Genomic DNA, 27757 nt, shown 5'->3' on the forward strand with positions numbered 1-27757 from the left:
GATGTTTCCTTCTCAGTGTATCACATCAAGATGCACTTGATGTCACTTCAGTAATTCGGTTAACTAGGAAAGGCAGTCACTAAACCAATTATCACTACTATGGGAGGAAATCTGAAGTTTTTAACTTTATTATTCTGTCTGCATTTATTAGTTCACATACCATTATTAAAAAGGGCTTTCATTTCTCCTACATTTATCTATCTATATATTTATCTGCCTAACAATTGTCTGTTTGTTTAATTATTACCAGTATGGACTAAAATATCCTTAATTTACCTAGGGGGTTATATTTCATTATTATTTTTAAAAGTCAAATTAGATTTGGTCAATTAAGCCTTTCAGCTGACTCATGTGTGACTTCATAATTTCCTTTATTAGTAATAGATTTTATTTTTTTAAGAGTTATGTATTTATTTAAAAGGCAGAGTCAGAGAGAGAGCATCATGGAGAGAAAGAAGGTCTTCCATCCACTGGTTCAGTCCCCAAATAGCTGCAATGACCGGAGGTGGGCCTATCTGAAACCAGGAGCAAGGAGCTTCTCCTGGATGTCCAAGTGGGTGCAGGGGCCCAAGGACTTGGGCTATGTTTCACTGCTTTCCCAGATGCACTAGCAGGGAGCTGGACTGGAAGTAGAGTAGCTGGGAATTGAACCAGCACCCAAACAGGATGCCAGTGTCACAGGTGGTGTCTTTACCCGCTATACAACAGCACCAGCACCTAGATTATTTTTTTAAAGATTTATTTATTTATTTGAAAGGCAGAGTTACAGAGAGGCAGAGGCAGAGAGAGAGACAGAGAGAGAGGTCTTCCATCCATTGGTTCACTCTCCAGATGGCCACAATGGCTGGAGCTGAGCCGATCTGAAGCCAGGAGCCAGGAGCCTCTTCTGGATGTCTTCTGCTCTCTACTGCTTTCCCAGGCCATAGCAGAGAGCTGGATCAGAAGTAGAGCAGCCGGGACTTGAACCGGCACTCACATGGGATGCCAGCTCTGCAGGCTGTGTCTTTACCCACTACAGCACAGCGCCGCCCCCCCACCCCAGGCTATTTTTTAAAGCACTTTGGGCTTACAGAAAATTTGTACAGGAAGTATAGAGTTCCCATATATATATATACTCTCCCCATGCCCACAGCTTCCCTTACATTAACAGCTTGTATTAGTGTTGTCCATTTTCTACAATCAGTGAAACAGTATTTGATAAATTAGCTAAAGTCTATAGTTTGTATTAGTGTTTATTCTTTTTTTTTTTTTGACAGGCAGAGTGGACAGTGAGAGAGAGAGACAGAGAGAAAGGTCTTCCTTTGCCGTTGGTTCACCCTCCAATGGCCGCCGCGGCCGGCACGCTGCAGCCGGCGCACCGCGCTGATCCGATGGCAGGAGCCAGGAGCCAGGTGCTTTTCCTGGTCTCCCATGGGGTGCAGGGCCCAAGCACTTGGGCCATCCTTCACTGCACTCCCTGGCCACAGCAGAGAGCTGGCCTGGAAGAGGGGCAACCGGGACAGAATCCAGCGCCCCAACCGGGACTAGAACCTGGTGTGCCAGCACCGCAAGGCGGAGGATTAGCCTAGTGAGCCGCGGCGCCGGCCTAGTGTTTATTCTTTGTATTGTACAGTTCAGTGGGTTCTGACACGGGTATAATCTTACATAACCGCCAGTATGCTTTCATATGGAATAGTTTCACCATCCTAAAAACCACCTGTGCCTCACCTACTCTCCATTTTGCCTTCTGAGTCCCTAATCTTTTTACTGTCTTTGTAATTTTGCCTTTCCAGAATACTATATAATTGGAATCACATAGTAAGTTGTGGGGAGCAACTCGGACTAGACTAAGTTACTGGAATTAAGACTTATTCTATGCATCTGCTCTCCCACAATATGGCGCTGGGAGAGGAGAAAACAGCTTCTACACAGCTGCCTCCAGTTCAGCCAATAAACTGTAGGACTTGCTCCTGATTGGAGGAGAGCAGCGTACTTGGCGTGTGGGCAGCTGAGTTGGGATTGGCAGAGGAGGACTATAAAGGAGGAGAGAGACGGCATGCACCAGGAACATCTAAGGGGAACACCTGTGCAGCCCCCGAGAGAGCTGGCCGGCGGTGTGCCGCTCCCCCGCGGAAGTGGGGAAAGTGGCCAGGGGGAACCCTTCCCTCCGTGGAAGGGTCGGTAGCCAACCCGGGAAGAACCAGCAGCAAACCCGGGGAGGGCCGAGCAGACGAAAGAACAGCGCAGGGTCCTGTGTCGTTCCTCCACGAAGACGGGGAGCGACATAATGGTGCCGTGACTTGGATAGGAAACCTAGGAGGGAAGAAACAGGAAGAAGTGGAAAATATCGGAGAGAGAGACTAGCAAACAGCCTAGGGAAAAGCCGGACAAAAAAGGTGCCGGAAGAAGCTATTGAAAGCCTAGGCATAGACTCAGATACGGACTACGGGGGGAAGCTGGGAGAAATCTCTAAGGGCGAAAGCGAAAGTGAAAGCTAGAACAAACAGACTTGGATACGGACTGTGGGGAGAAGCCAGGAGAAATGAGGGAGGAATATTGTTGGAAGAAAACTTAGGGAAATATACCGGGTAGAGAAAAATGTTAGGGAAATTGAAGCCGCGGGGGGCAGGCCGAGGCGGAAACGAAAGCCACTTTGGGATTCTCAAGTTAGCCCGGGAATAGGGGGCGAAAAGTTAAAACCAGAAGCGGAAACGTAAGCCCGGTTGGGATCCGTCTGATTAGCCCGGGGAGCAAAGGACGGGAAGCCAGATCGTGGGGCGGAAACGTGAGCTGGGTTGAATTCGCCAGGTTAGCCCGGGGAACTTAGATTGAATACTAGTGGCGGAGACGTAAGCTACGCTGTGTGACTCGTGGAGGCTGCCGTGCGCAGAGAGAGCGTGCGGGGCACAAGTAGATAGGGAACGCTGGGCTAGTGTGAGACCGTGGAGTGTGCGCGCAAAGCCGAGCCGCGCAGATGAGAGAGGCGCGGGCTGAAGCGGCTCAGCTGGGAAGCCGCCGAGAAGCAGCCTCGGGGCGGGCGCCGGGAAGCCGCGGGGATAAGAGAAACAGAAGTTTAGAAGTAAAATGAGAGAAATAGGAATGTTGGCAGACAGAAGTAAAATGGGAGAAATAGGAATGCCCGGAGATAGAGAAATAGAGAAATAGAAAGGCCTCCCCTCAACACAGCAATGAGAGAGCTTGGATTCGGTCTGCCTGATTAGGAAGGCGGTGAGCACCTGTGGGCGGCTAGCAGCTTATGCGCCGCAGGTCACCGAAGACAGGCACGAGTTAACATCAATAAGGCCTCCCCACAATACCGCAATGAGAAGGCTTGGATTCGGTCTGCCTGATTAGTAAGGCGGTAAGCACCAGCAGGCAGCTCGACTAGAGTATGAGCTGCAGGTCACCGAAGATAGGCACGAATCAACACCAATAAGCCTCCCCACAATATGGCAATGAGAAGGCTTGGATTCGGTTTGCCTGATAGGGCTTGTAAGCACCTGCAGGCAGAGCAGAGCATGTGCTGCAGGGCACCGAACACAGGCACGCATCAGCGCCTAAAAACCTCCTCACAACATGGCAAAGAGAGGACCCAGATTCGGTTTGCCTGATTGATAGGACTTGTAAGAAACTGTGGCAACTCTAGCAAGCAGAGCAGAGTGTGTGCCGCGGGGCACCGAAGACAGGCGCGTATCAACGCCAAAAATAAAAAGAAAGGGGGATCTGTGGGGAGCAACTCGGACTAGACTAAGTTACTGGAATTAAGACTTATTCTATGCATCTGCTCTCCCACAATATGGCGCTGGGAGAGGAGAAAACAGCTTCTACACAGCTGCCTCCAGTTCAGCCAATAAACTGTAGGACTTGCTCCTGATTGGAGGAGAGCAGCGTACTTGGCGTGTGGGCAGCTGAGTTGGGATTGGCAGAGGAGGACTATAAAGGAGGAGAGAGACGGCATGCACCAGGAACATCTAAGGGGAACACCTGTGCAGCCCCCGAGAGAGCCGGCCGGCGGTGTGCCGCTCCCCTGCGGAAGTGGGGAAAGTGGCCAGGGGGAACCACCCTTCCACGGAGGTGGAAGGGACAGTAGCCAACCCGGGAAGAACCAGCAGCAAACCCGGGGAGGGCCGAGCAGATGAAAGAACAGCGCAGGGTCCTGTGTTGTTCCTCCATGAAGAGGGGGAGCGACATAATGGCGCCGTGACTCGGATATGAAGCCTAGGCAGGGTTTAGTGTCGTTCCTCCATGAAGAGGGGGAGCGACAGTAAGTAACCTTTTCAGATTGGCTTCTTTTACTTAGCAATACACATTTAAGATTTCCCCATGTCTTTTTATGAATTGATAGTTCATCTCTTTTTATTGTTCAAAAATATTCCAGGGTATGGATATACCAGTTTGTTTATCCATTCACCTACTGAGGGATATCTTAGTTGCTTTCAATTTTGGCAATTATGAATAAAGCTGCTATAAATATTTGCATATTTTGGGGAAGATAAAAAGTTTATAACTCATTTGGCTAAATATCTAGTAGCATGACTGTTTGGTCACATGCTAAACCTATGTTCGGTCTTTCAAAAAAGTGAAAATACAATATATCAAAATTTCTGGGATGCATTCAAAGCAGCACTTTGCAGGGTGGGGAAACTGTCCTGCCAAGGGCCATTTGGGTACTGACAACATCACTCGTGGGCCGCACAAAGTTATCAACTTAAAAATTAGCCTGCTATAGATTTACTGAGTTTTGAGTCCCACCTGTGGATTGCAGCACCAACCAAAGGATATCGCAGGTCTTGTACAGCCCCAGGGCCAGACATTGCTCATCCTTGATTAAAGGCAAATGTATAAGGGGGCTTCAAAAGATTTTTAGGAAAATGGAATTTAAAAATGATTCTGCTGCAAAATGTTTTGAAATCCATGCCATTTTTTCAAAATACACATTTTTCATGAAGTTTTTGAAGACCCTGAATGAATATATTAGGAAAAAAGATTTCAAATCAATCATTTAAGCTTCCACCTTAAAAAATTAAAAGAACAAATTAAATCCAACAGAAGGAAGGAAAGAAATAAGAAAAAGCTGAAATCAATGAAATTGAAAACAGGGAACTGATAGAGAAAATTAAAAAAAAAAACAAATGCAATTTTTCTGAAGAGATCAACAAAACTGACAAACCTATAGCCTGACTCATCAAGAAAGGAAGAAAGAACACAATAACAACACCAGAAATGAAAGAAGGAATGTCACTACTGACCCCATGGACTTAAAGGGAAAGTACTGTACAATTATGAACAAGTCTATCGCCACATATTTGATATCCTGTATGTGTCCTTGAAGACACAATATACAATTTCATATGATAGATTATCTAAGTAGACCTATGTCTACTACATAAATGGAAGTGATAATCTTTCAAAACAGAATGTACCAGGCCCAGATAGCTTTATTGGTGAGTTCTACCAGATATTTAAGGTGAAAATGATACCAATTTCTTAAAATTCCTTCCAGGGGCCGGCACCATGGCTCACTTGGTTAATCCTCTGCCTGCAGCACTGGCATCCCATATGGGTGCCGGGTTCTAGTCCCGGTTGCTCCTCTTCCAATCCAGCTCTCTGCTGTGGCCTGGGAGTGGGAGACCAGGAAGAAGCACCTGGCTCCTGGCTTTGGATCGGTCCGACCGTGGCGGCCATTTGGGTGGTGAACCAACGGAGGGAAGACCTTTCTCTCTGTCTCTCTCTCTCACTGTCTAACTCTGTGTGTCAAATAAAAATAAAACAAAAATTCCTTCCATAAAAAAGCAGAGAGAATACTTCCTAATTCATTCTGTTAGGTCTGCATTACTCTACTAATCAAAGTGCAGAAAGAAATTACAAGAAAGGAAAATTATGAACTAACATTTCTCATGAACATAGATGCAAAAACTCTAAAAAATACTAGCAATTGAACAAAAATTATTTTAAAAATGACCCATCATGACCAAGTGCTAAAATTTGTCAAATAGTTCTTTTGCATCTGTTGATAGGATCAATTTTCTTCTTTAGTCTATTGATGTGATGAATTATATTAATTGATTTTCAAATGTTGAACCAGCACTGCATGCCATTAATTCCATTTCTCCAAAAATCTTTTAAAGTATGTAAAAGTTACATCACTGAGTTTTTTTTTTTAAACATGGTTATAGTATTAAAAATATAGTTTGGTTTAATTACTTTCAGTTTGTATTCCATGTTGAAAGGTAATTTCCTCATGTCTGTAGACCTAATTTTTTAGTGCTAATAAAACAGAATCATGCCACACCAAAAGAAGTCAGAGAAGTGGACCCAGACGTAGGACTGTTGGATCACAGTATACGCACATACACATTTGTTGAGTGGCAGTAGATAATGCCAGGTAGTTTCCCAAAATAGTCGTATCAATTTATACTCACATCAGCAAGATATATAACTTTGCTTTTTCTATAATATTGCTAATTCTCGGTAAGGTTTTTGAAAAAAATTTATTAATTTTGATGGATGGATACTGTTATTTCCATTTCTCTGATAACCAGTGATATTTAATAGTAAAGTATTCAGAACGAGAATAAGACAAAGAGATCTGCTACTACTTCTTTTATTCAAAATTATATAAGAGGCCCTACCTAGTGCAGTAAGACGAATATATTCATCCATTCATAAAAGATGTAAAGAAGAGAAAGAGATAAAACTCATTTTCCATAAGACATGATTGTGTACATAGAAAATCCAAGTAAATTTATTGACACACTATGTAACACTTCTATAAAGAAAACTACAAAACAATATTGAGAAAAAATCAGAGATGACCTAGGTATTTGGAAGTTTTACCACATTCACAGATTGAAAGGATGTCAATTCTCCACAAATTGATGTATAACAGGAAGGTTCTCAAAGTGTGGTCCTTGAATCAGGAGCATCAAGCTATGAGAAGTCTTCAAAAAGTTCATGGAAAATTCACATTACAAAAAATTATGCATGGATTTAAAATCTTTTGGCACCAAAACAAACTTAACTTCTAATTCCATCTTCCTATCAATGTTGTGCAGTACTCTTGTATCCTGGAAATTTGTTACAATTTAAAATTCTTGGGTTTTGCTTAAGACAGATGGGATCTGAAACCCGGTATTTTAACAAGCCCTTCTTGTGATTCTGACACGTACTGAAGTTTAACAAACAGTTTTATAGATTTAGTGCAATTCTAATACAATCAAAGAACTTACCTCCTTGTGCTGAGTAGACAAAGCATTACTTTAGCAAGCCTTTATCAACAAGGGTTGTATGGATCTAAATGTATTTTCTGCTTAATTCTCAGTTAATTAGAAAAACAAAAGAATAAGATGATATAACTTTCTGAGAGTCTGAACAACATTTACAATAAAATAATACCAGAGATTCTAATATAATTATGCTATAAATACTCTTGTATCCTAGGGACCTTACAAGATGACTTTCACAATTTTTGTGTGGCTGTATTTGAAATGCAGAAGATACACAGAACTATATTATTTGTATATGTCCATAAACAATACTTACAGTGTTAAGTAAGGCATCATACACTGCATTCACAAATTTAGCATTAATCCCAGAATCTTCAATGCTATTAAATGGGGCAGTGGCATCTTTCTGCAAATTCAATTAAAAATTAGGTGTGTATAACATTTTAAGGACTATTTTAAATAATATTTGATTCATAATATTCCATTATAATTTCTACTATTTTTAGTCTGATGACATAAAAAAGAATTGTTAGGGCAAAATTTCTGAAAATTAAAATGAATGTATAAGGATTATTTTAATAGCTTTCTTTTTTAAAACTGAAAGAACGGAGTCAAATATTCACATTAGAACAAATAAAAACATTTAAGATATCACTTAAGTAGTATTTGTGATACATATAATTTCAGAAATACATATCAACTTCTCACATGTTTGTCTAAATAGTTGCTTAAGTTAATACTTGGTAGCAAATGAGGTTAAGTTTCTCATATCTTTTTTGGAAATTTTAAAACTAAAAGTTAATGAAAAATGTGTTTTATGTATTATTACCTTAAATGCAGCATTTAATTGTGGGAAAGAATCAAATGTTGTTAGATAAAAATCATGTACTGCTTTCCAGTCACCTGATGACTTAACTTTTTCTATATCTTCCCTATAATGAAAACATATATTAACCATATATAGAGAGAAATACTTAGATAAAATAGCATCACTTTTTTTGCAAATAAATGCCACCAACATACAGTTTGAAATACTGAAAATAAATACAGAAATATGTTCCAGCTAACATAAACATAGTTTATGAATTTATAGTTCTTAACTGGATTAAGCTATCCATCTGGCTTCAACTTTCTCATTCACCTGGTTTTAAAATATGTTTATTCTTAACATGGCTCTTCCAGTGATCACTTGTTCTTTCCCTTCCTGTGACTGTTAAAATTCTGGAGATTTTGTATATATTCTCTGTCTCTGCTGTCTCAATCTCACTTAGTCCTTTAAATGTGCCTTTTGGTTACCTGAGTGCTGACATAACTTTTATAGTATGTGTCACAGAGTACATAACTTTGGATTTAAAACTGTTCTGTTGATCAGTTTTTTTTTTTAAAGATTGATTTATTTGAAAGGCAGAATTAGAGAGAGAGAGAGAGAGACAGACAATCTCACTCCCCAGTTGGCTGCAACAGCTAGGTCTGTGGACAGGCTGCAGCTAGGAGCCAGGAACTCCAACCTGGTCTCTCACATGGGTGGCAGGGGCCCAAGGACTTGAGGCATCTTTTGCTGCTTTCCCAGGTGCATTACCAAAGAGCTGGATCAAAACTGGAGCAGCCAGGATTCAAACCAGCGCTTAGATGGGATGCCAGCGTTGCAGGCAGCAGCTTACCCCGCTGCACAATGCCAGCCTGAACTCTCAGGTTTTTAAAATGGCAACACTATATTATTTTATTCTCACCTTAATCATTTTTGTCTATTTTGATTCATATTTTCTTACTCAGTGTTTCCTTTCTTTTGCTGTAACACATCTAACCCTAATTTATTTTCATATTTTTTTTACCTTCAACTGAAGACATTCAGATTGTTGTGTGTTTACCCTTGACTAGTAACTTTTATGATCTACAGGTTTGATTCCTCACATGAAGACATTAGATAATGTGAAGTCATGGCATGCAGATAAATGACAACAGTTCTACATATCATAGTGAACTGAAACTTACTGGAAGTCTTTCATAGTTTTGGATTGGATAGGAAGGGTGGGTTCTGGAAGGGCTGGGGCCTTCATTTCAGATGGTAATGCATCTAGAGATAGACGCTGTTTTTGTCTAACATCAAGGCAAATTGGTGGTAGGTCTCTCACTGTGAAATATAAAAAAGCAATGTAATTAATCAGAAAACTTTTATAAATTATACAATGCCAGGCTAATTCAACACAAACAGAAAACAAATTATTGTGTACTGCAATCACTTTGGGATCATATAACAGAGAAACCTATCATAGTGAAAAACACTTACCAGAGCTTATTCCTCTATTCCCCCACTTCACTCGCAGATTTTAGGTTGTGTCTTACGTTAATGTCCAGATCTAATACATGGCATCTCCCCTTTCTCCCTTCTCCAAAGCTGACTAGAGTTTCTTTCTCTTCCTTCCTTCCCAAAAGTTGTATTTCAGGTAATATTTCAGTGAGAATTAATGTTTTAAATGCTAACTAGCTTTTAAAATATATGCAAATAACCTGTCTTTGCAATTCTTTATTGGAGTTTTAGAAATTTCTTATCAATTTGGATGAAGTTTTTCTATTTTTATTTTTAGAGGCAAACACTTTGCCAGTTGGTACTTTCCTTTTTGCAGTATTTCATAATTTTTTGAGTATAAAATAAAACAAATACAGAAAACCCTCACATAACAATTCTATCACTTAATGACTATGGGGTGAATTTATAATCTGTGAAACTACCAACCAGCCAAGGAATAGAGTTCCCGCCTTCCCTTTGTTCCAATTATCCAAAATTTGAATGGTCTGTAATTCAGTTACAGTTAACTTCTCTCAAGTTCTTTTTAATCTCTTTCTTTGGGGCCAGCACTGTGGCACAGCGGGTTAATGCCCGCCCTGGCCTGAAACACCAGCATCCCATATGGGCGCCAGTTCTAGTCCTGGCTGCTCCTCTTCCGATCCAGCTCTCTGCTATGGCCTGGGAAAGCAGTACAAGATGGCCCAAGTCCTTGGGCTCCTGCACCTGCATGGGAGACCCGGAGGAAGCTCCTGGCTCGTGGCTTCAGATCGGTGCAGCTCCAGCCGTTGCGGCCAATTGGGGAGTAAGCCATTGGATCGAAGACCTCTCTCTCTCTCTCTCTCTCTGCCTCTCCTCTACGTGTAATTCTGACTTTCAAATAAATAAATCTTTAAAAAAAATCTCTTTCTTCATCTCTTCTTAAGTTTTAAAGATTTCCTTCTTTTATATTCTAGTTCTCTTGAGGCATTTTCTGTTATGTATATTTGCTTTTTGTTCCTTCTATTTCTGTTTTTTTTGTATTTTTTATCTTTTCTCTATTTCTAGTCATTAAATTTTATTCTCTCACTTCATTTCTGAGTTTTTATAAATCTGATTTAGATTTTTTTGTTCAAGTGTTACATCATTTTCTTAATGGGTTTTATTTTATTTAAATTCATTTTGGCATATAATTATTTTATTTTCTTAGTTATGCTTTTCTTGTTATGACGGCATTATCATTTTATAAAAATTTAATTTGTATGTGGTTTTTAACAGATTCAATACAGTTTGTAGATACAATTCTAAGAATACAGTGCTGTTTCCTTCCTGCATTACTCCCTCCTTCCCTCACACCCTCACACCTTCACACCCTCCCCCTTTCTTTTTTCAGTTTTTGAAATACATTTTAAATTTTACATTACATTAAAAAGGTTTAATATTCACCAAATAAGTTTAACAAGTAAAAAGCAAAAAGACCCTAGTTTAATGGGAATAAAGACAATGGCTGTAAACAATAATGGAATGGAAAAATGATCATTTCACCCATATACAATAATTTTAAAGTAATCACAGATCATTAAAACTATAACAGTATAACATTCTTAACCACTGGTTTGACAAAGGTATAAAACAAATTTCACAAAGCTATATTTGCAGCAATACTGAAACACACACAGGCATTTCTTTCCCTTCCTCCCTCCCTTCCTTTCTTCCTTAGTTCCCACATGTAAAAAAGAACATGCAATGCTTGTGTTCCTGTGTCTGGCTTATTGTACTCAACATAATGTCCTCCAGTTGCACACATTTCGCTGCGAATGGTAGAATTTCACTCCTATTTACAGCTGAATAACATTCCATTGTGTATATCTACCACATTTTCATCATTCATTCATCTGATGATGGATGCTTTGGTTAATTCCATATTTTGGCTATCGTGAATAGTGCTGCTATGAACATGGTGGTACAGGTATCTCTTTGATACAATGTGTTCATGTCTTTTGGGTTTACACCCCCGTAGTGGGATTGCCGGATCATATGGCAAACCTAGTTTGAGTTTTTGAAAGAAATCTCCACACTGTTTTCCTTAGTGGCTGCACTTACTTACATTCCCACCAACAGTGTGTAAGTTCCCCTTTCCCCACATCCTTGCCAATATTTGTTACTCTCTGTGTTTTGTATTTTAGCCATTCTGACAGGGGTGAGGAGATGTCTCACAGCAGTTTTGATTTGCATTTCCCTGATGCCTAGTGATGGGTGAGCGTGTTATTCATATTTTTGTTTGCCATTTGTACTTCTTTTGAGAATTATTGACATACTTTGCTCATTTCTCAACTGAACTGGTTGTTTTGTTGCTGAGTTTTTAAAGTTGCTGAAACATTCAAATCTTTTGTCAGATAGGTGGCTTGCAAATATTTTTTCCCATTCTGCTGGCTGTCTCTTCAATCTATTGATCATTTCGTTTGTTGTGCAGAAGTCTCTGGGTTTGATATAGTCCCATTTGTTTAGTTTTGCTTTTGTTGCCTGTGTCTTTGGAGTCTTGTCCAAGAAATTATCCCCTATGCTAATGTCTTAGAGTGTTTCCCCTAAATTTTCTTTTCTTTTATTTATTTTTATTTTTTATTTTTTATTTTTTGACAGGCAGAGTGGACAGTGAGAGAGAGAGAGAGAAAGGTCTTCCTTTGCCGTTGGTTCACCCTCCAATGGCCGCCGTGGCTGGTGCGCTGCGGCCAGCGCACCGCGCTGATCCGATGGCAGGAGCCAGGTGCTTATCCTGGTCTCCCATGCGGTGCAGGGCCCAAGCACTTGGACCATCCTCCACTGCACTCCTGGGCCACAGCAGAGAGCTGGCCTGAAAGAGGGGCAACCGGGACAGAACCCGGTGTGCCGGCGCTGCAAGGCGGAGGATTAGCCTAGTGAGCCGCGGCACCGGCCTCTTTTTTTTTTAAAAATTTATTTATTTGAAAGAAAGAATTACAGAGAGAGGTAGAGACAGAGAGAGAGGTGTTCCATAGGCTGGTTCCCTCCCATGGCTGCATCGGCTGGATGCTGAGCTGATCCGAAGCCAGGAGCCAGGAGCCTCCTCCAGGTCTCCCATGCAGGTGCAGGAGCCCAAGGACTTGGGCCATCTTGTACTGCTTTCCCAGGCCATAGCAGAGAGCTGGATCGGAAGAGGAGCAGCCGGGACTAGAACTGGCGCCCATGTGGGATGCCGGCACTTCAGGCCAGGGCTTTAACCTTCTGTGCCACAGCACTGGCCCCTCCCCTACATTTTCTTCCAGCAACTTCATTGTCTCAGGTCTTAAACTTAGGTCTTTCATCCAACTTGAGTTAATTTTTGTATCTAGTCAGAGGTGTGAATCTAATTTCATTCATATATATATATATATATATAGGGTTCTATATACATATATGGATTAATTTCTGAGCTCTCTATTCTGTTCCAGTGATCTCTATGTATGTTTTTATGCCATTACCACCCTGTTTTAATTACTATAGCTTTGTAGTATGCTTTGAAGTCAGGTATTGTCATGCCTTCAGCTTGATTTTTTTCCTTTTTTAAAAAAATTTATTTATTTGAAGGGCACAATTATAGAGAGGTAGGCGGGGGGCAGGTGGTTCTTTCATACAATGATTCACTTTCCAAATGGCCGCAAAGGCCAGCACTGGGCTGATCCAAAGCCAGGAGCCAGGAGCTTCTTCCGGGCCTCCTACACGGGTTCACAGGACCAAGGACTTAGGCCATCTTCTACTGCTTTCCCAGGCTCTAACAGAGAGCTGGATTGGGAATGAAGCAGCCAGGATTTGAATCAGCACCATTATGGGATGCAAGTGGTGGCTTTATCCACTATGCCACAGCACTGCCCCCCAGCTTGATTTTCTTACTCAGGATTGCTTTGACTAATCTGAGTCTTTTGTGATTCCATATGAATTTTAGGATTTTTTTTCCAATTCTACAAAAAATGTCATTGGTATTTTGATGCAAATTGCACTAAACCTGTAGGTTGCTTTAGTTAGTATAGATATTTTAATGATATTAAATTCAAATCCATGAGCAAGGTATATTTTTCCATATTTTTTTGGTCCCTGATGATTTCTTTCATGAATATTTGATAATTTTCATTGTAGGGATTTCTTACTTCTTTGGTTAAATTTGTTGCTATTTTTGTGGCTACTATGAATGGGATTTCTCTTTCAGTGAATTCATCATTAGCATATAAAAAGCTATTGTTTGTTGTATGCTTATTTCAGAACCTGCAACTTTACTGAATTGGTTTATCAATTCTAACAGCTTTTTGGTAGGGTTAAGGTTTTCCAATGTACAACATCATGTCATCTTCAAACATGGACAACTTTTGACTTCCTGTTTTCCAATTTTGATGCCCTTTATTTCTTTCTCCTCCCTAATTGCTCTAAAATTTCCAGTACTATGTTGAATAAGAGTGGTGAAAGAGGACAGCCTTGTCTTGTTCCGTATCTGAGGGGAAATGCTTTCCCCATTTAGTATGATATTGGCGGTTGGCTAGACATGTATAGTCTTTGTGATTCTGAGGTGTGTACCTTCTATTCCTAATTTGTAGAAGATTTTTATCATGAAGGGGTGTTGCACCTTATCAAATGCTTTCTCTGCATCTATTGAGATGACTGTATCATTTTCGTTCTTCATTCTATTTATTGATTTGTGAATGTTGAACCATCCTTGCACTTCTGGGATAAATCCCACTTGTTCATGATGCATCGTCTTTTTTTTTTTTTTTTTTTTTGACAGATAGTGTGAGAGAGAGAGAGAAAGGTCTTCCTTCCGTTGGTTCACCCCCCAAATGGCTACCATGGCCAGAGCTATGCCAATACAAAGCCAGGAGCCAGGTGCTTCCCCTTGGTCTCCCATGAGGGTGCAGGGGCCCAAGCACTTGGGCCATCCTCCACTGCCTTCCTGGGCCACAGCAGAGCTGGACTGTAAGAGGAGCAACCGGGACTAGAATTGGCACCCATATGGGATACTGGCACTGCAGGCGGAGGATTAACCAAGTGAGCCATGGCACTGGCCCTGCATGGTCTTTTTGATGTAGCTTTGGATTTGATTTACAAGTATTTTGTTGAGAATCTATTCATCTCTGTTCATTAAAGATATGTCTGTAGTTTTCTTCTTGTGGTGTGTCTTCATTTGGTTTTGGTATCAAAGTGACGCTTGCATCATAAAAAGTGTGTGACAGAGATCCATCCTGTTCAATATTCTAGAATAGTTTCAAAAAGTATTGGAATTTTACTCTTTGAATGGTATGTAGAACTCAGTAGTGAAGCCATTAGGTCCTGGACTTTTCCCTGATGGAAGACTTCTGATTACTACTTCAGTCTCACTGCTTGTTATAGGTTTAGGTAGTATAATATCTTCTTGATTTAAACAAGGTAGGTTATATATATCCAGAAATTCATCCATTTCTTTGAGTTTTTCCAGTTTATTAGCATAGTTCTTCATAGTAGTTTTTTATGATCCTTTTTATTTCACTGGTGTCTGTTGTAATGTCTCTTTTTTCATTTCTAATCCCTACTAAAACCTAAACCCTAAAAACCTATTATTCTTTTTTCCTTTGTTAGTCTACCTAAAGTTTTATCTATCTTATGTTTATCTTATCAAAAAAAACAATTTTTTGTTTTGTTGATCTTTTTTTATTTTAAATTTCATTGCCTCCATCTGATTGGGGGTTTGATTCTTATTTTTCTAAGCCTCTGAGACGTACTTTTAGTATTTAATTAGAGACTTTTATTTTCATGTAAGCACTTAATGCTTTAAACTTCCCTCTTAATATTGCTCTTGCTATATCCCGTAGGTTTTCTGTTATTTTTATTTTCATATTTCAGGAAAAGTTTTTGATATCCTTTTTAATTTCTTCAGTGACCCATGCTGTTCAATTTCTAAGTATTTTTGAATGTTCTATTTTTCTTGTTGATTTCTAATTTTATTCCTTTATGGTCTGAGAAGATACATGGTGTGATGTCAGTCTTTTCAGATTTGCTGAGATTTGATTTGTGGCCTAATATATAGTCTATCCTAGAAAATGTTCCATGTGCTGATGAGAAGAATGTGTATTCTGCAGCTGTTGGGTGAAATGTCCTGTAAATGTCTGTTAAGTACATTTGTTAGATAGTATGTTTCAACTCTAATGTATCCTTATTGGTTTTCTGTCTGGATGTTCTGTCCATTGATGAGAGTGGGATGTTGAAGTCACTCATTATTCCCACAATTATTGTATTGGAGTCTTATCTTTCCCTTTAGGTCTAATAGTATTTGCTGTATATATGTGGGTGGTCTTGTGTTGGGTGCATATATATTTGTTAAGTCATCTTGTTGAACTCTTATCAAAATAGTGTCCTTCTTTATCCCTTTTTACAGTTTTTGATTTAAAGTTTGCTTTATCTGATATCAGGATGGCCACTCCTGCTCATTTTTTATTTCCATTTGCCTGGTTTATCTTTTTCTAGCCCTTCACTTTCAGTTTGTGCATAAAGTGGGGTCTTGAGTTGTTTTTTTTTAATCCATTTAACCAACCTGTGCCTGTGGTGTCATGTGTTTTCATGATGTTTACTTCTAACACAGGATGCCCTTCAGAATTTTTTGTTAGGCTGGTCTGGCGGTGGTGGTAAGTCTCTCAGTTTTTGCTTATCTGAAAAATACCTTATTTATCCCTCACACTTTTAAAAGATAGCTTTGTTGGATATAATATTCTTGGTTGGAGGTATTTTTCTTTTCTTTTCTTTTCTTTTCTTTTTTTTTTTTTTTTTACAGGCAGAGTGGACAGTGAGAGAGAGAGACAGAGAGAAAGGTCTTCCTTTGCCGTTGGTTCACCCTCCAGTGGCCGCCGCGCTGCGGCCGGCGCACCACGCTGATCCAATGGCAGGAGCCAGGTGCTTATCCTGGTCTGCCATGGGGTGCAGGGCCCAAGTACTTGGGCCATCCTCCACTGCACTCCCGGGCCACAGCAGAGAGCTGGCCTGGAAGAGGGGCAACCGGGACAGAATCCGGCGCCCTGACCGGGACTAGAACCCGGTGTGCCGGCGCCACAAGATGGAGGATTAGCCTAGTGAGCCGCGGCGCCGGCCGTATTTTTCTTTTTTTAAGACCTTGAATATCATCCCATTCTCTTCTGGCTTGTAGGGTTTCTGCTGAGAAGTCTGATGTTAATCTAATTGGTTTTCCTTTATATGTAAGTTTATGATTTTCTCTTATTGCCTTTAGGATTCTCTCCTTGACCTTAACTTTTGGTAATCTGACTACAACACGCCTTTGAGAAGACCTTCTTTGGTTGAGTCTGCTAGTGAATAAGATTATTGTATCTGGATGTCCATGTAGCTTTTAAGAACCGGGAACTTTTCAGCTATTATTTCATTTAGTAGATTCTCAATGCCTTTTTTCACTTCTTCTCCTCAGCATTACCTATAATATGAATATTTGGTGATTTAATGGCATCCCATACTTCATGTAGACTTTCTTCATTCTTCTCTATTTTTCATCTGATTGGGTAATTTTCTTTTTTTTTTAAACTTTTATTTAATGCATATAAATTTCCAAAGTACGACTTATGGATTACAATGGCTTTCCCCCCATACCGTCCCTCCCACCCACAACCCTCCCCTTTCCCACTCCCTCTCCCCTTCCATTCACATCAAGATTCATTTTCGATTATCTTAATATACAGAAGATCAGCTTAGTATACATTAAGTATGGATTTCAACAGTTTGCTCCCACACAGAAACATAAAGTGAAAAATAATAGATGATTTTTTAAAATGATGATGAAATCAGAGCAGACCTATTGTCATGTTTAATCCCAGTGAGAGTCAAGTTGGGAATTGATAATTTCTTTTTTTTTTTTTTTTTTTACAGAGGATCAGTTTAGTATGCATTAAGTAAGGATTTCAACAGTTTGCACCCCCATAGAAACACAAAGTGAAATATATTGTTTGAGTACTCGTTATAGCATTAAATCTCAATGTACAGCACATTAAGGATAGAGATCCTACATGAGGAGTAAGTGCACAGTGACTCCTGTTGTTGACTTTACCAATTGACACTCCTGTCTATGGCATCAGTAATCTCCCTATGCTCCAGTCATGAGTTTCCAAGGCTATGGAAGCCCTCTGAGTTCTCCGATTCTTATCTTGTTTAGACAAGCTCATAGTCAAAGTGGAGGTTCTCTCCTCCCTTCAGAGAAAGGTACCTCCTTCTTTGATGGCCTGTTCTTTCCACTGGGATCTCACTCGCAGAGATCTTTTGCCAGAGTGTCTTGGCTTTCCATGCCTGAAATACTCTCATGAGCTTTTCAGCCAGCTCCGAATGCCTTTAGGGCTGATTCTGAGGCCAGAGTGCTATTTAGGACATCTGCCATTCTATGAGTCTGCTGAGTATCTCACTTCCCATGTTGGATCACTCTCCCCTTTATTTACTCCATCAGTTAGCGTTAGCAGGTACTAGACTTGTCTATGTGCTCCCTTTGACTCCCAGTCCCTTCACCATGACCAACTGTGAACTGAAACTGATCACCTGGAACAGTGAGATGGCATTGGTACATGCCACCTTGATGGGATTGAATTGGAATCCCCTGGTATGCTTCCAACTCCACCACTTGGGGCAAGTCAGCCTGAGCATGTCCCAAATTATACATCTCTTCCCTCTCCCATTCCCACCACCATGTTCAACAGGGATCACATTTCAGTTAATTTTCAACACTTAAGAATAACTGTGCATCAATTACAGATCTAAACCAGTCATATTAAGTAGAACAGATAAAAAAAACTACTAAGAGGGATAATGTATTTAGTTGTTCATTAACAGTCAGGGCTATGCTGATCAAGCCACCGTTTCCCATAGTGTCCACCTCACTCCAACAGGTTTCCCTCTTGGTGTTCAGTCAGTCGTCACCGATCAGGGAGAACATATGGTATTTGTCCCTTTGGGACTGGCTTATTTCACTCAGCATGATGTGTTCCAGATTCCTCCATTTTGTTGCAAATGACTGGATTTCGTTGTTTCTTACTGCGGTATAGTATTCTAAAGAGTACATATCCCATAATTTCTTTATCCAGTCTATCGTTGATGGGCATTTAGGTTGGTTCCAGGTCTTAGCTATTGTGAATTGAGCTGCAATAAACATTAGGGTGCAGACCTCTTTTTTGTTTGCCAATTTAAATTCCTTTGGGTAAATTCCAAGGAGTGGGATGGCTGGGTCAAACGGTAGGGTTATCTTCAGGTTTCTGAGGAATCTCCAGACTGACTTCCATAGTGGCTTGACCAGTTTGCATTCCCACCAACAGTGGGTTAGTGTCCCTTTTTCCCCACATCCTCGCCAGCATCTGTTGTTGGTAGATTTCTGCATGTGAGCCATTCTAACCGGGGTGAGGTGAAACCTCATTGTGGTTTTGATTTGCATTTCCCTGATTGCTAATGACCTTGAACATTTTTTCATGTGCCTGTTGGCCATTTGGATTTCCTCTTTTGAAAAATGTCTATTGAGGTCCTTGGCCCATCTCTTAAGTGGGTTGTTGGTTTTGTTTTTGTGGAGTTTCTTGATCTCTTTGTAGATTCTGGTTATTAACCCTTTGTCTGTTGCATAGTTTGCAAATATTTTTTCCCATTCTGTCGGTTGTCTTTTCACTCTCCTGACTGTTTCTTTTGTAGTACAGAAACTTCTCAATTTGATGCAATCCCAATAGTTGATTTTGGCTTTGACTGCCTGTGCCTCCCGGGTCTTTTCCAGAAATTCTTTGCCTGTGCCAATATCTTGAAGGGTTTCTCCAATGTTCTCTAGTAACTTGATGGTGTCAGGTCGTAGATTTAGGTCTTTAATCCATGTGGAGTGGATTTTTGTGTAAGGTGTAAGTTAGGGGTCTTGCTTCATGATTCTGCACGTGGAAATCCAATTTTCCCAGCACCATTTATTGAATAGACTGTCCTTGCTCCAGGAATTAGTTTTAGATCCTTGATCAAATATAAGTTGGCTGTAGATGTTTGGGTTGATTTCTGGTGTTTCAATTCTGTTCCATTGGTCTATCCATCTGTTTCTGTACCAGTACCATGCTGTTTTAATTACAACTGCCCTGTAGTATGTCCTGAAATCTGGTATTGTGATGCCTCCGGCTTTGTTTTTGTTGTACAAGATTGCTTTAGCTATTCGAGGTCTCTTGTGCCTCCATATAAATTTCAGCACCATTTTTTCCAGATCTGAGAAGAAGGTCTTCGGTATCTTGATTGGTATTGCATTGAATCTGTAAATTGCTTTTGGGAGAATGGACATTTTGATGATATTGATTCTTCCAATACATGAGCATGGAAGATTTTTCCATTTCTTGGTATCCTCTTCTATTTCTTTCTTTAAGGTTTTGTAATTTTCATCGTAGAGATCTTTAACGTCTTTGGTTAAGTTTATTCCAAGGTATTTGATTGTTTTTGTAGCTATTGTGAATGGGATTGATCTTAGAAGTTCTTCCTCAGCCATGGCATTGTCTGTGTATACAAAGGCTGTTGATTTTTGTGCATTGATTTTATACCCTGCTACTTTGCCAAACTCTTCTATGAGTTCCAATAGTCTCTTAGTAGAGTTCTTTGGGTCCCCTAAATACAGAATCATGTCATCTGCAAAGAGGGATAGTTTGAGCTCTTCCTTCCCAATTTGTATCCCTTTAATTTCTTTTTCTTGCCTAATAGCTCTGGCTAGAACCTCCAGAACTATATTGAATAGCAGTGGTGAGAGTGGGCATCCCTGTCTGGTTCCAGATCTCAGTGGAAATGCTTCCAACTTTTCCCCATTCAATAGGATGTTGGCTGTGGGTTTTTCATAGATTGCTTTGATTGTATTGAGGAATGTTCCTTCCAAACCCAGTTTGCTTAGAGTTTTCATCATGAACGGGTGTTGTATTTTATCAAATGCTTTCTCGGCATCTATTGAGATAATCATATGGTTTTTCTTCTGCAGTCTATTAATGTGGTGTATCACATTGATTGTCTTGCGCACATTAAACCATCCCTGCATACCAGGGATAAATCCCACTTGGTCTGGGTGGATGATCTTTCTGATGTGTTGTTGCATTCTATTGGCGAGAATTTTATTGAGGATTTTTGCATCTATATTCATCAGGGATATTGGTCTGTAATTCTCTTTCAGTGCTGCATCTTTTTCCGGCTTAGGAATTAAGGTGATGCTGGCTTCATAGAAAGAATTTGGGAGGACTCCCTCTTCTTCGATTGTTCTGAACAGTTTGAGAAGAATTGGAGTTAGTTCTTCTTTAAACGTCTGGTAGAATTCAGCAGTGAATCCATCTGGTCCTGGGCTTTTCTTTGTTGGGAGGGCCTTTATTACTGTTTCAATTTCTGTCTCAGTTATGGGTCTGTTTAGGTTTTCGATGTCTTCCTGGTTCAATTTAGGCAGGTTGCATGTGTCCAGGAATCTATCCATTTCTGATAGGTTTCCCTGTTTGCTGGCATACAAGTCCTTGTAGTAATTTCTGATGATTCTTTTTATTTCTGTGGTGTCTGTTGTTACATTTCCTTTTTCATCTCTGATTTTATTGATTTGGGTCTTTTCTCTTCTTTTTTTAGTTAGTTGGGCCAATGGGGTGTCAATTTTGTTTATTTTTTCAAAAAACCAGCTCTTCGTTTGGCTGATTTTTTGTAATGTTTTTCTTGATTCAATCCTGTTGATTTCTTCTCTGATTTTAATTATTTCTCTTCTCCTACTAGATTTGGGTCTGATTTGCTGTAGGTTTTCTAGATCCTTGAGGTGAATTGAAAGCTCATCTATTTGGTGTCTTTCCAATTTCTTGATGTAGGCACCTATTGATATAAACTTTCCTCTTAACACTGCTTTTGCTGCGTCCCATAAGTTTTGGTATGTTGTGCTGTTATCCTCATTTACTTCCAGAAAGTTTTTGATTTCTCTTTTGATTTCTTCTATGACCCATTGTTCATTCAGGAGCATGTTGTTCAATCTCCATGTGTTTGCGTATGCTCTAGGGATTCCTGAGTTGGTAATTTCCAACTTCATTCCTTTATGGTCTGAGAAGCTGCATGGTATGATTCTAATTCTTTTGAATTTGCTGAGACTCGCTTTATGGCCTAGTATGTGGTCAGTCCTAGAGAAGCTTCCATGTACTGCTGAGAAGAATGTAAAATCTTTAGCTGTAGGATTGAAAGTTCTGTATATATCTGTTAGATCCATTTGGGCTATAGTGTCGTTTAAATCTACTGTATCCTTGTTGATCTTCTGACCGGATGATCTGTCTATTTCTGAGAGTGGAGTATTGAAGTCCCCCAGTACTACTGTATTGGGGTCTAAGTCTCCCTTTAAGTCCGTTAATAAATCTTTTAGATAAACTGGTGCCCTGTAGTTAGGTGCATATACATTGATAATTGTTATATCTTCCTGTTGAATTGATCCCTTAATCATGATATAGTGTCCCTCTTTGTCTCTCTTAACAGTTTTTGTGGTAAAGTTTATGTTGTCCGATATTAAGATGGCTACGCCCGCTCTTTTTTCATTTCTGTTGGCATGGTATATCTTTTTCCAGCCTTTCACTTTCAGTCTGTATGGATCTTTGTTGGAAAGATGTGTTTCTTGTAAGCAGCAAATAGATGGGTTTTGTTCCTTAACCCAATCAGCCAATCGGTGTCTTTTAACTGGACAGTTCAGGCCATTCACGTTCAAAGTGACTAATGATAAGTGGTAACTTTGCCCTGCCATTTGCCAAAGATATTTTCTAATATATGCTTTGAATTCCCTGTGATCTTTTGCTGTGAGGTTTCCTTCCTTGGTTTCCTTCCTTTACCTTCTTTCATATTGATGACCGTGTTTCTGTGTTTCTGTGTGTAACACATCTTTAAGCATCTTTTGCAGGGCTGGACGAGTGGCAACAAATTCTTTCAATTTCTGTTTGCAATGAAAAGTCTTTATTTCACCTTCATTCACAAATGATAGCTTTGCAGGATATAATATTCTGGGCTGGCAGTTGTTCTCTCTTAGTACCTGGGCTATATCTCGCCATTCCCTCCTAGCTTGTAGAGTTTCTGATGAGAAGTCAGCTTTGAGTCTGATTAGAGATCCTCTGAGAGTAATCTGACGTTTCTCTCTTGCACATTTTAGGATCTTTTCTTTATTTTTCACTGTGGAGAGTTTAATTACAACGTGTCGTGGTGAGGATCTCTTTTGGTCGTGTTTATTAGGGGTTCTGTGGGCTTCCTGTACTAGGATTTCTCTGTCCTTCTCCAAACCTGGGAAATTTTCTGCTAATATCTCACTAAAAAGGCCTTCTAATCCTTTCTCCCTCTCCATGCCTTCAGGAACTCCTAGAACCCGAATGTTGGGTTTTTTAATAGTATCCTGAAGATTCCCGACAATATGTTTCAGATTTCTAATTTCCTCTTCTTTTCTTTGGTCTGACTGTATCCTTTCCTGTTCTCTGTCTTCTAAGTCTGATATTCTCTCTTCTGCTTCACCCATTCTGTTTGTAAGGCTCTCTATTTTTTTCATTTGATCTATTGAATTCTTCACTTCAGTCACTATCACAGTTTCCTGTTGTACTAGTTGTTTCGTTTCATTTTGATTCCTCCTTAATATTTCATTTTCACGAGAGAGATTTTCTATCTTGTCCATTAAGGATTTGTGTAGTTCCAGAATTTGTTTTTGAGAACTTCTTAATGTTCTTATCAATTTTTTGAGATCTGCTTCTTGCATTTCTTCTATGTCATCATCTTCATAATCTTGAATTGGGGTGTCTTTTTCATTTGAGGGCGTCATGGTGACTTCCTTGTTTTTATTAACTCGGTTTTTGCGTTTGTTATTTGGCATATTGGAGATATTTGGTTTCTTCACTGTGGTGCTTTTTCTTGTTATACTATGACTCTAGATTAAGTGGACTATCTGTTTTTGATGGAGCCTTAGGGCTTGAGATGGGTGTGGCCTGAGAGCTCTGTTTGGTGTGCCAAAGGTGACACTCCCAGGTTAGGCGTGGTAAATCTCTCTCTCTCTCTCTTTTTTTTTTTTGATTCAAAAGGGAAGTAATTCCGCACAGCTGAACGAAGTTGGAGGTAGTTAGCAGGCAAATGATATACCCACAGGAGCCAGAGATCGGAAGCTCTTTCCCAAGATCCCCACAGGGAATCTGTTCGGTCCTCAGAGTGGGCTCAAATTCTCCTTCAGCCTCCCACTGGGTTGCCAAAGTTACGGAATTGTAGCGTCTCTGGAGAGTGCTCACGTGAATTCCGTGAGTTCTCTCCCCCACCGTCTCTTTTTTCACAGTCTCAGTTCAGTAGCACCACAAATTTACTAGCTCCTAATCTCCTGTTAATTCGCCCCGCCCAGAGTCAGGTTTTTCTGCTAGGCTCAGGGCCGGTGCAGACCTGAGGTCGCTCTGCTTATGATGTGTGTCCAAGATGGCGCCTGCTCTTTGTCTTGCTCGCCCTTGAGAGGTGAGCGGAGAGAGAGAAACCCGTGTCCGTACTAGTCACCCTTTTTTCTCTCTCTCTCTCTCTTCCAGTTAGCCTTGTGAACTTCCCCCCCCGGGGGTCGTTCCCTCTAGTCTCCTCTCTCCGCTTGCCTGCCGGTGTCTCGGGCTATTGAGGTTCGGCTCACCTCGTGTTCCAGCGCTGGTGTGTTGAGTCTGCCGCTGATGTCCCGAACTGTGGGCTCCCACGCTCTCCACGCAGGTCCGCTGTGAGTCACGCGTTCCGGAAGAGTTTCTTCTGCTGTTTCCTCCCCTACTCTTCCTTGAACCTGCAGTATCTCCACTTTTATTAAACTATCTCTCCCCAGACTATCAGTGTGCTCCCTTCCTATTCCGCCATCTTGCCCAATATTTGATTGGGTAATTTTCAAATTCTTGTCCTTGAGGTCAGAAATTCTTTCCTCTCCTAGGTCTATTCTGCTGTTAAAGTTCTGAGTCATATTTTTTATTTCACTGATTGAAGATTTCATCTCCCAAATTTCTATTTGATTCTTCTTAATGCATTCCATCTCCTTAGTAATATTTTCTTTCATGTCATTCATCAATCTCCTCACTTCTTTAGTTTATCTGTATTCTCTTGCAGCTAAGTTTCCTTACAATCTTTTTTTTTTTAAATTCTATACTTGTCATTTCATAGATTTCCTACAGTTCAGGATCTAATTCTGGGGGAGTACTGTGTTATTTTGGAATCATCATGCTACAATTATTCTTGATGTTTCCTGTGTTCCTATGTTGATGTCTGCATCTGGTATAATTGTCCCCTCTTTATGGAAGAGTTTGTGGTTTAGCAGGGATGCAGGGTATCACTTGGTTTGTTGCTTTGGTTTTGGTTCTAGGTGAGCCCAGGAGTGTAGTCTTTAAGTGATTTCTTTTGTTTTAATCAATTGTCTGTAAGTGACATAGTGGTCTAGTTTGCTGTTGTTTGTAGGGATAAAAGTGAGGCTTTGAGACAAATATGGTTTCCCAGGGTGTGTATCTTTGGTCCAAAGAGAGTCCAGTGTCAACTTCCCTGGGGATTGTGATAGCCAGGGCTTTGTTCTTAGTGCTGAGAGAGACAAAGGTGGGTATCCTCTCGTCTTACTGGCAAGCTTTAGTGATGCCAGAGCTTGTGGCACCAATTGTTGTGGTTCTAGTACATGTGATGCAGATGGACCTTTCCTCAGGTCCTGCTACGAGAGTCCAACTGGTGCTATGGCTTATAACACCAACAGCCTTAGTCCTAGCACCAAGGGATGTGAACTGAACCCAGCTCCAGTCCTACAGGATAACTAGAAGGTGTATGAGCAACTTTACTCTGGAGGGTATGAGTTCAGAGAGGTGGAATGCAAATAGGTTCTTCCCTATGTCCACTGGCTAGATTTCAGTGGCATTGAGAAATTTAGAACTAATTGTTATAATCCTGCTGTTGCAGGGTATAGAGGGATCATTACCCAGATCTCCCAGGATGGGAGATTTTTTTTTTTTTTTATGGGCTGCTTCTGGTGTTAGCTCCCTAAAGCTAAGGTGAATCCCCCGATCATGTAGAGTTCACGAGCACAGCTCCAGTGCTCATGCCTCAAAACTCCCACAGTTGCAGGATGCAGGGGACGTGCGGACCTGACTGTGACTCTGATGCTGCATGACTTCTGGTTGCCGAGTATGGCTCTCTGTGGGAGTGGAGGAGGGGAGAGCAGCAACGTGGCTTCCCTGCTCCAGGCTTGGCATTTGCCCTCACAGCCAAAACTTTAAGCAGCAGGGCATGTAGTAATTTCTTCTTACCTTGATATAGTAAGATGGCGGCTCACAGCTGGCAGTTGGCTGTACTGCATAGCTGGCTGCAGCAGTGTCTCTGTCTTCTCTTGTCCCTTGGAGTCTTTGTTATAGTTTCATTTCTTTGCTGCAAATTTCTATCAGCTGGACCCCTGGAAATGTGGTCCTTCCTTTGTTCTTTTTGTATCCCAGAACAACTGAACTTAGCATGGCAATACTGTATTCAGCCATCTTTGATCCCCCTCTTAATGTATTCTCATTTGTTTTGAAACAGCAAGATTTGACCTGTTTTTGTGAGCACATATTTCTGATGTGACTTCACTGGATGGCTGTTTGTTATTCTCTATTATTACACTTCATAACTCAAAATTAGAGAATTGGGCCATAATGATTTCCTGTTGTTTTTCTTTGAAATCAGCTTTTCCAGACTTTTAGAGAAAGTTCTAGCAATTTTTGTTTTTATATTGAATTCAAATATATGGTGGCTTGCTTTTTAAGATTTCTAGGCCCTACATGCTTCCTCCACTTTTACTCGGGTATCCTCTTTCCTTAACCTCTGTTATCTCTGTGCTTCTAATTCTACTCTCTGAACGGGGCCCTGGGCTGGAAGGGGGACCAAGTCAGTCTGTTTTTGAGATTCAATGATCCATTTATACTTTCTTAGAAAGGATTTTTATTTATTTGAAAGGCAGAGCAACAGAAGGAGAGAGAGAAAGAGACAGACCTCTTCCATCTGCGGTTCATACTCTAAATGTCCGCAAAGCTGGGGCTGGGCCAGGCTGAGACCAGGAGCCAGAACTCCATCTGGGTATTCCATGAGGGTGGCAGGGGCCAAATACTTGAGTCATCACTTGCTGCCCCCTAGGGTGTGCATTAGCAGGAAGCTGGATTGAAGCAGAGGCAGGACTTGAACCAGTCACTATAACATGGGATGCGGGCAGCTTAACTGCTTTACCACAATGCCCGCCCCCTCACTGTTCCACTTAGACCTCAGCATGGGACCTTTACATTTACTTGGTCTTGGCAAAGCTGTTACCACTTTCAGCCTTAGTTCTCAAATCAGCCTCCCCAGCTTTCCAATAAACAGTGTCTGCCTATTTTGAATCTTTCCTGTTCCAAGGTCAAACAGCCCAGGTGCTTCCTTCTGGTTCTTTCTGCCCAAAGTTAACATCATGGAGATCTGATGGTTTTGGCAATTTGTCCTGCTTATCTTTGGGGCCTTATGGAGATATTTGGTTAGCTAATTTTGATGTAAGTGATTTTAAATTCTGCTACATAGGTACTCCACACATTTTATGCAACTTTTAGGAAGGTTAAAAAACAGTGCTCCTTCTGCCACTTCACAGAATGTCCTGTTGCCTTTCAATGTTTTTTGAAAATAGCAAAGTATCAAACTCATATCTGTATTAACTAATTTTATCAACCTTTTATTTTTTCTTTTATTCTTTTATTTTATTCTTATATTTTTGATTAGTAAGCCTTCTAACTCTATCTATTCTCATTTGTGTTTTCTTCATTATAGTGCATACGAAGCACTTATAGCACCATGCCTGGCAAATAGGAAATGCTCAATAAATGCAATCTACAATTATTTTTTGAATTTATAAGAGAGAAGAATATAAACATTTTTCTCTTAAACAATTTCAGAACACCACTTAGGAAAGCATGTCATTCTACATTGTTTTTGTATACTTTTTATCATATATTAAGTTCTTTAAATAATGGAAAATATTACCATCTATATATGATTCTACAAAATGACTATTACAGTATCACATAACTTTGATAAGTTCAACAGTATCTGTTAATATTTGGTAAGACAGTGGCTTGGTGAGAGATGGTGGTGGCCAAGACAGGAGTGGCAGAGTTGATGAGAGATGATTGGGCTGTGATGCATTCTGAATGTAGTAGGGATAATAGGTATATGCTTTTGGAAGACATGCTGAGTGAAAGACAGAAATGTGGAATCTGTTAAGACAGGAGTCAAAGATGATACCAGTGATTTAGCTTGCCCAACTGGGTGGATGATGATGATGCCACTTACTGATAAC

The 27757-nt window shown here is 40.4% G+C and overlaps 1 protein-coding gene across 12 annotated transcripts in view; it reads right to left on the reverse strand.

Moving 5' to 3' along the window:
- The window catches only part of HECTD2 (HECT domain E3 ubiquitin protein ligase 2), a 101673-nt gene that overhangs the window by 36478 nt on the left and 37438 nt on the right, over positions 1-27757 (reverse strand). For 9 of the 12 annotated variants that reach the window (XR_011382370.1, XR_007910908.2, XM_051823369.2 and 6 more), the window contains exons 3-5: positions 9198-9336; positions 8035-8137; positions 7522-7611 (exon numbers count right to left, since the gene is read on the reverse strand). Coding sequence is in view for 10 of the 12 variants with exons in the window: in XM_051823369.2 (XP_051679329.2) it covers positions 7522-7611; positions 8035-8137; positions 9198-9336 (332 nt within the window). In the remaining 2 variants the exon portion in view is untranslated. Of the gene's footprint in view, positions 1-722; positions 2293-6697; positions 6921-7521; positions 7612-8034; positions 8138-9197; positions 9337-27757 lie in introns of those variants that run through there. The other 3 variants (XM_051823373.2, XM_051823374.2, XM_051823376.2) reach the window with 3 other exon arrangements.

This window comes from Oryctolagus cuniculus, chromosome 15 (genome assembly GCF_964237555.1).
Source record: "Oryctolagus cuniculus chromosome 15, mOryCun1.1, whole genome shotgun sequence".
In the NCBI taxonomy this organism is placed as follows: Eukaryota; Metazoa; Chordata; class Mammalia; order Lagomorpha; family Leporidae; genus Oryctolagus; species Oryctolagus cuniculus.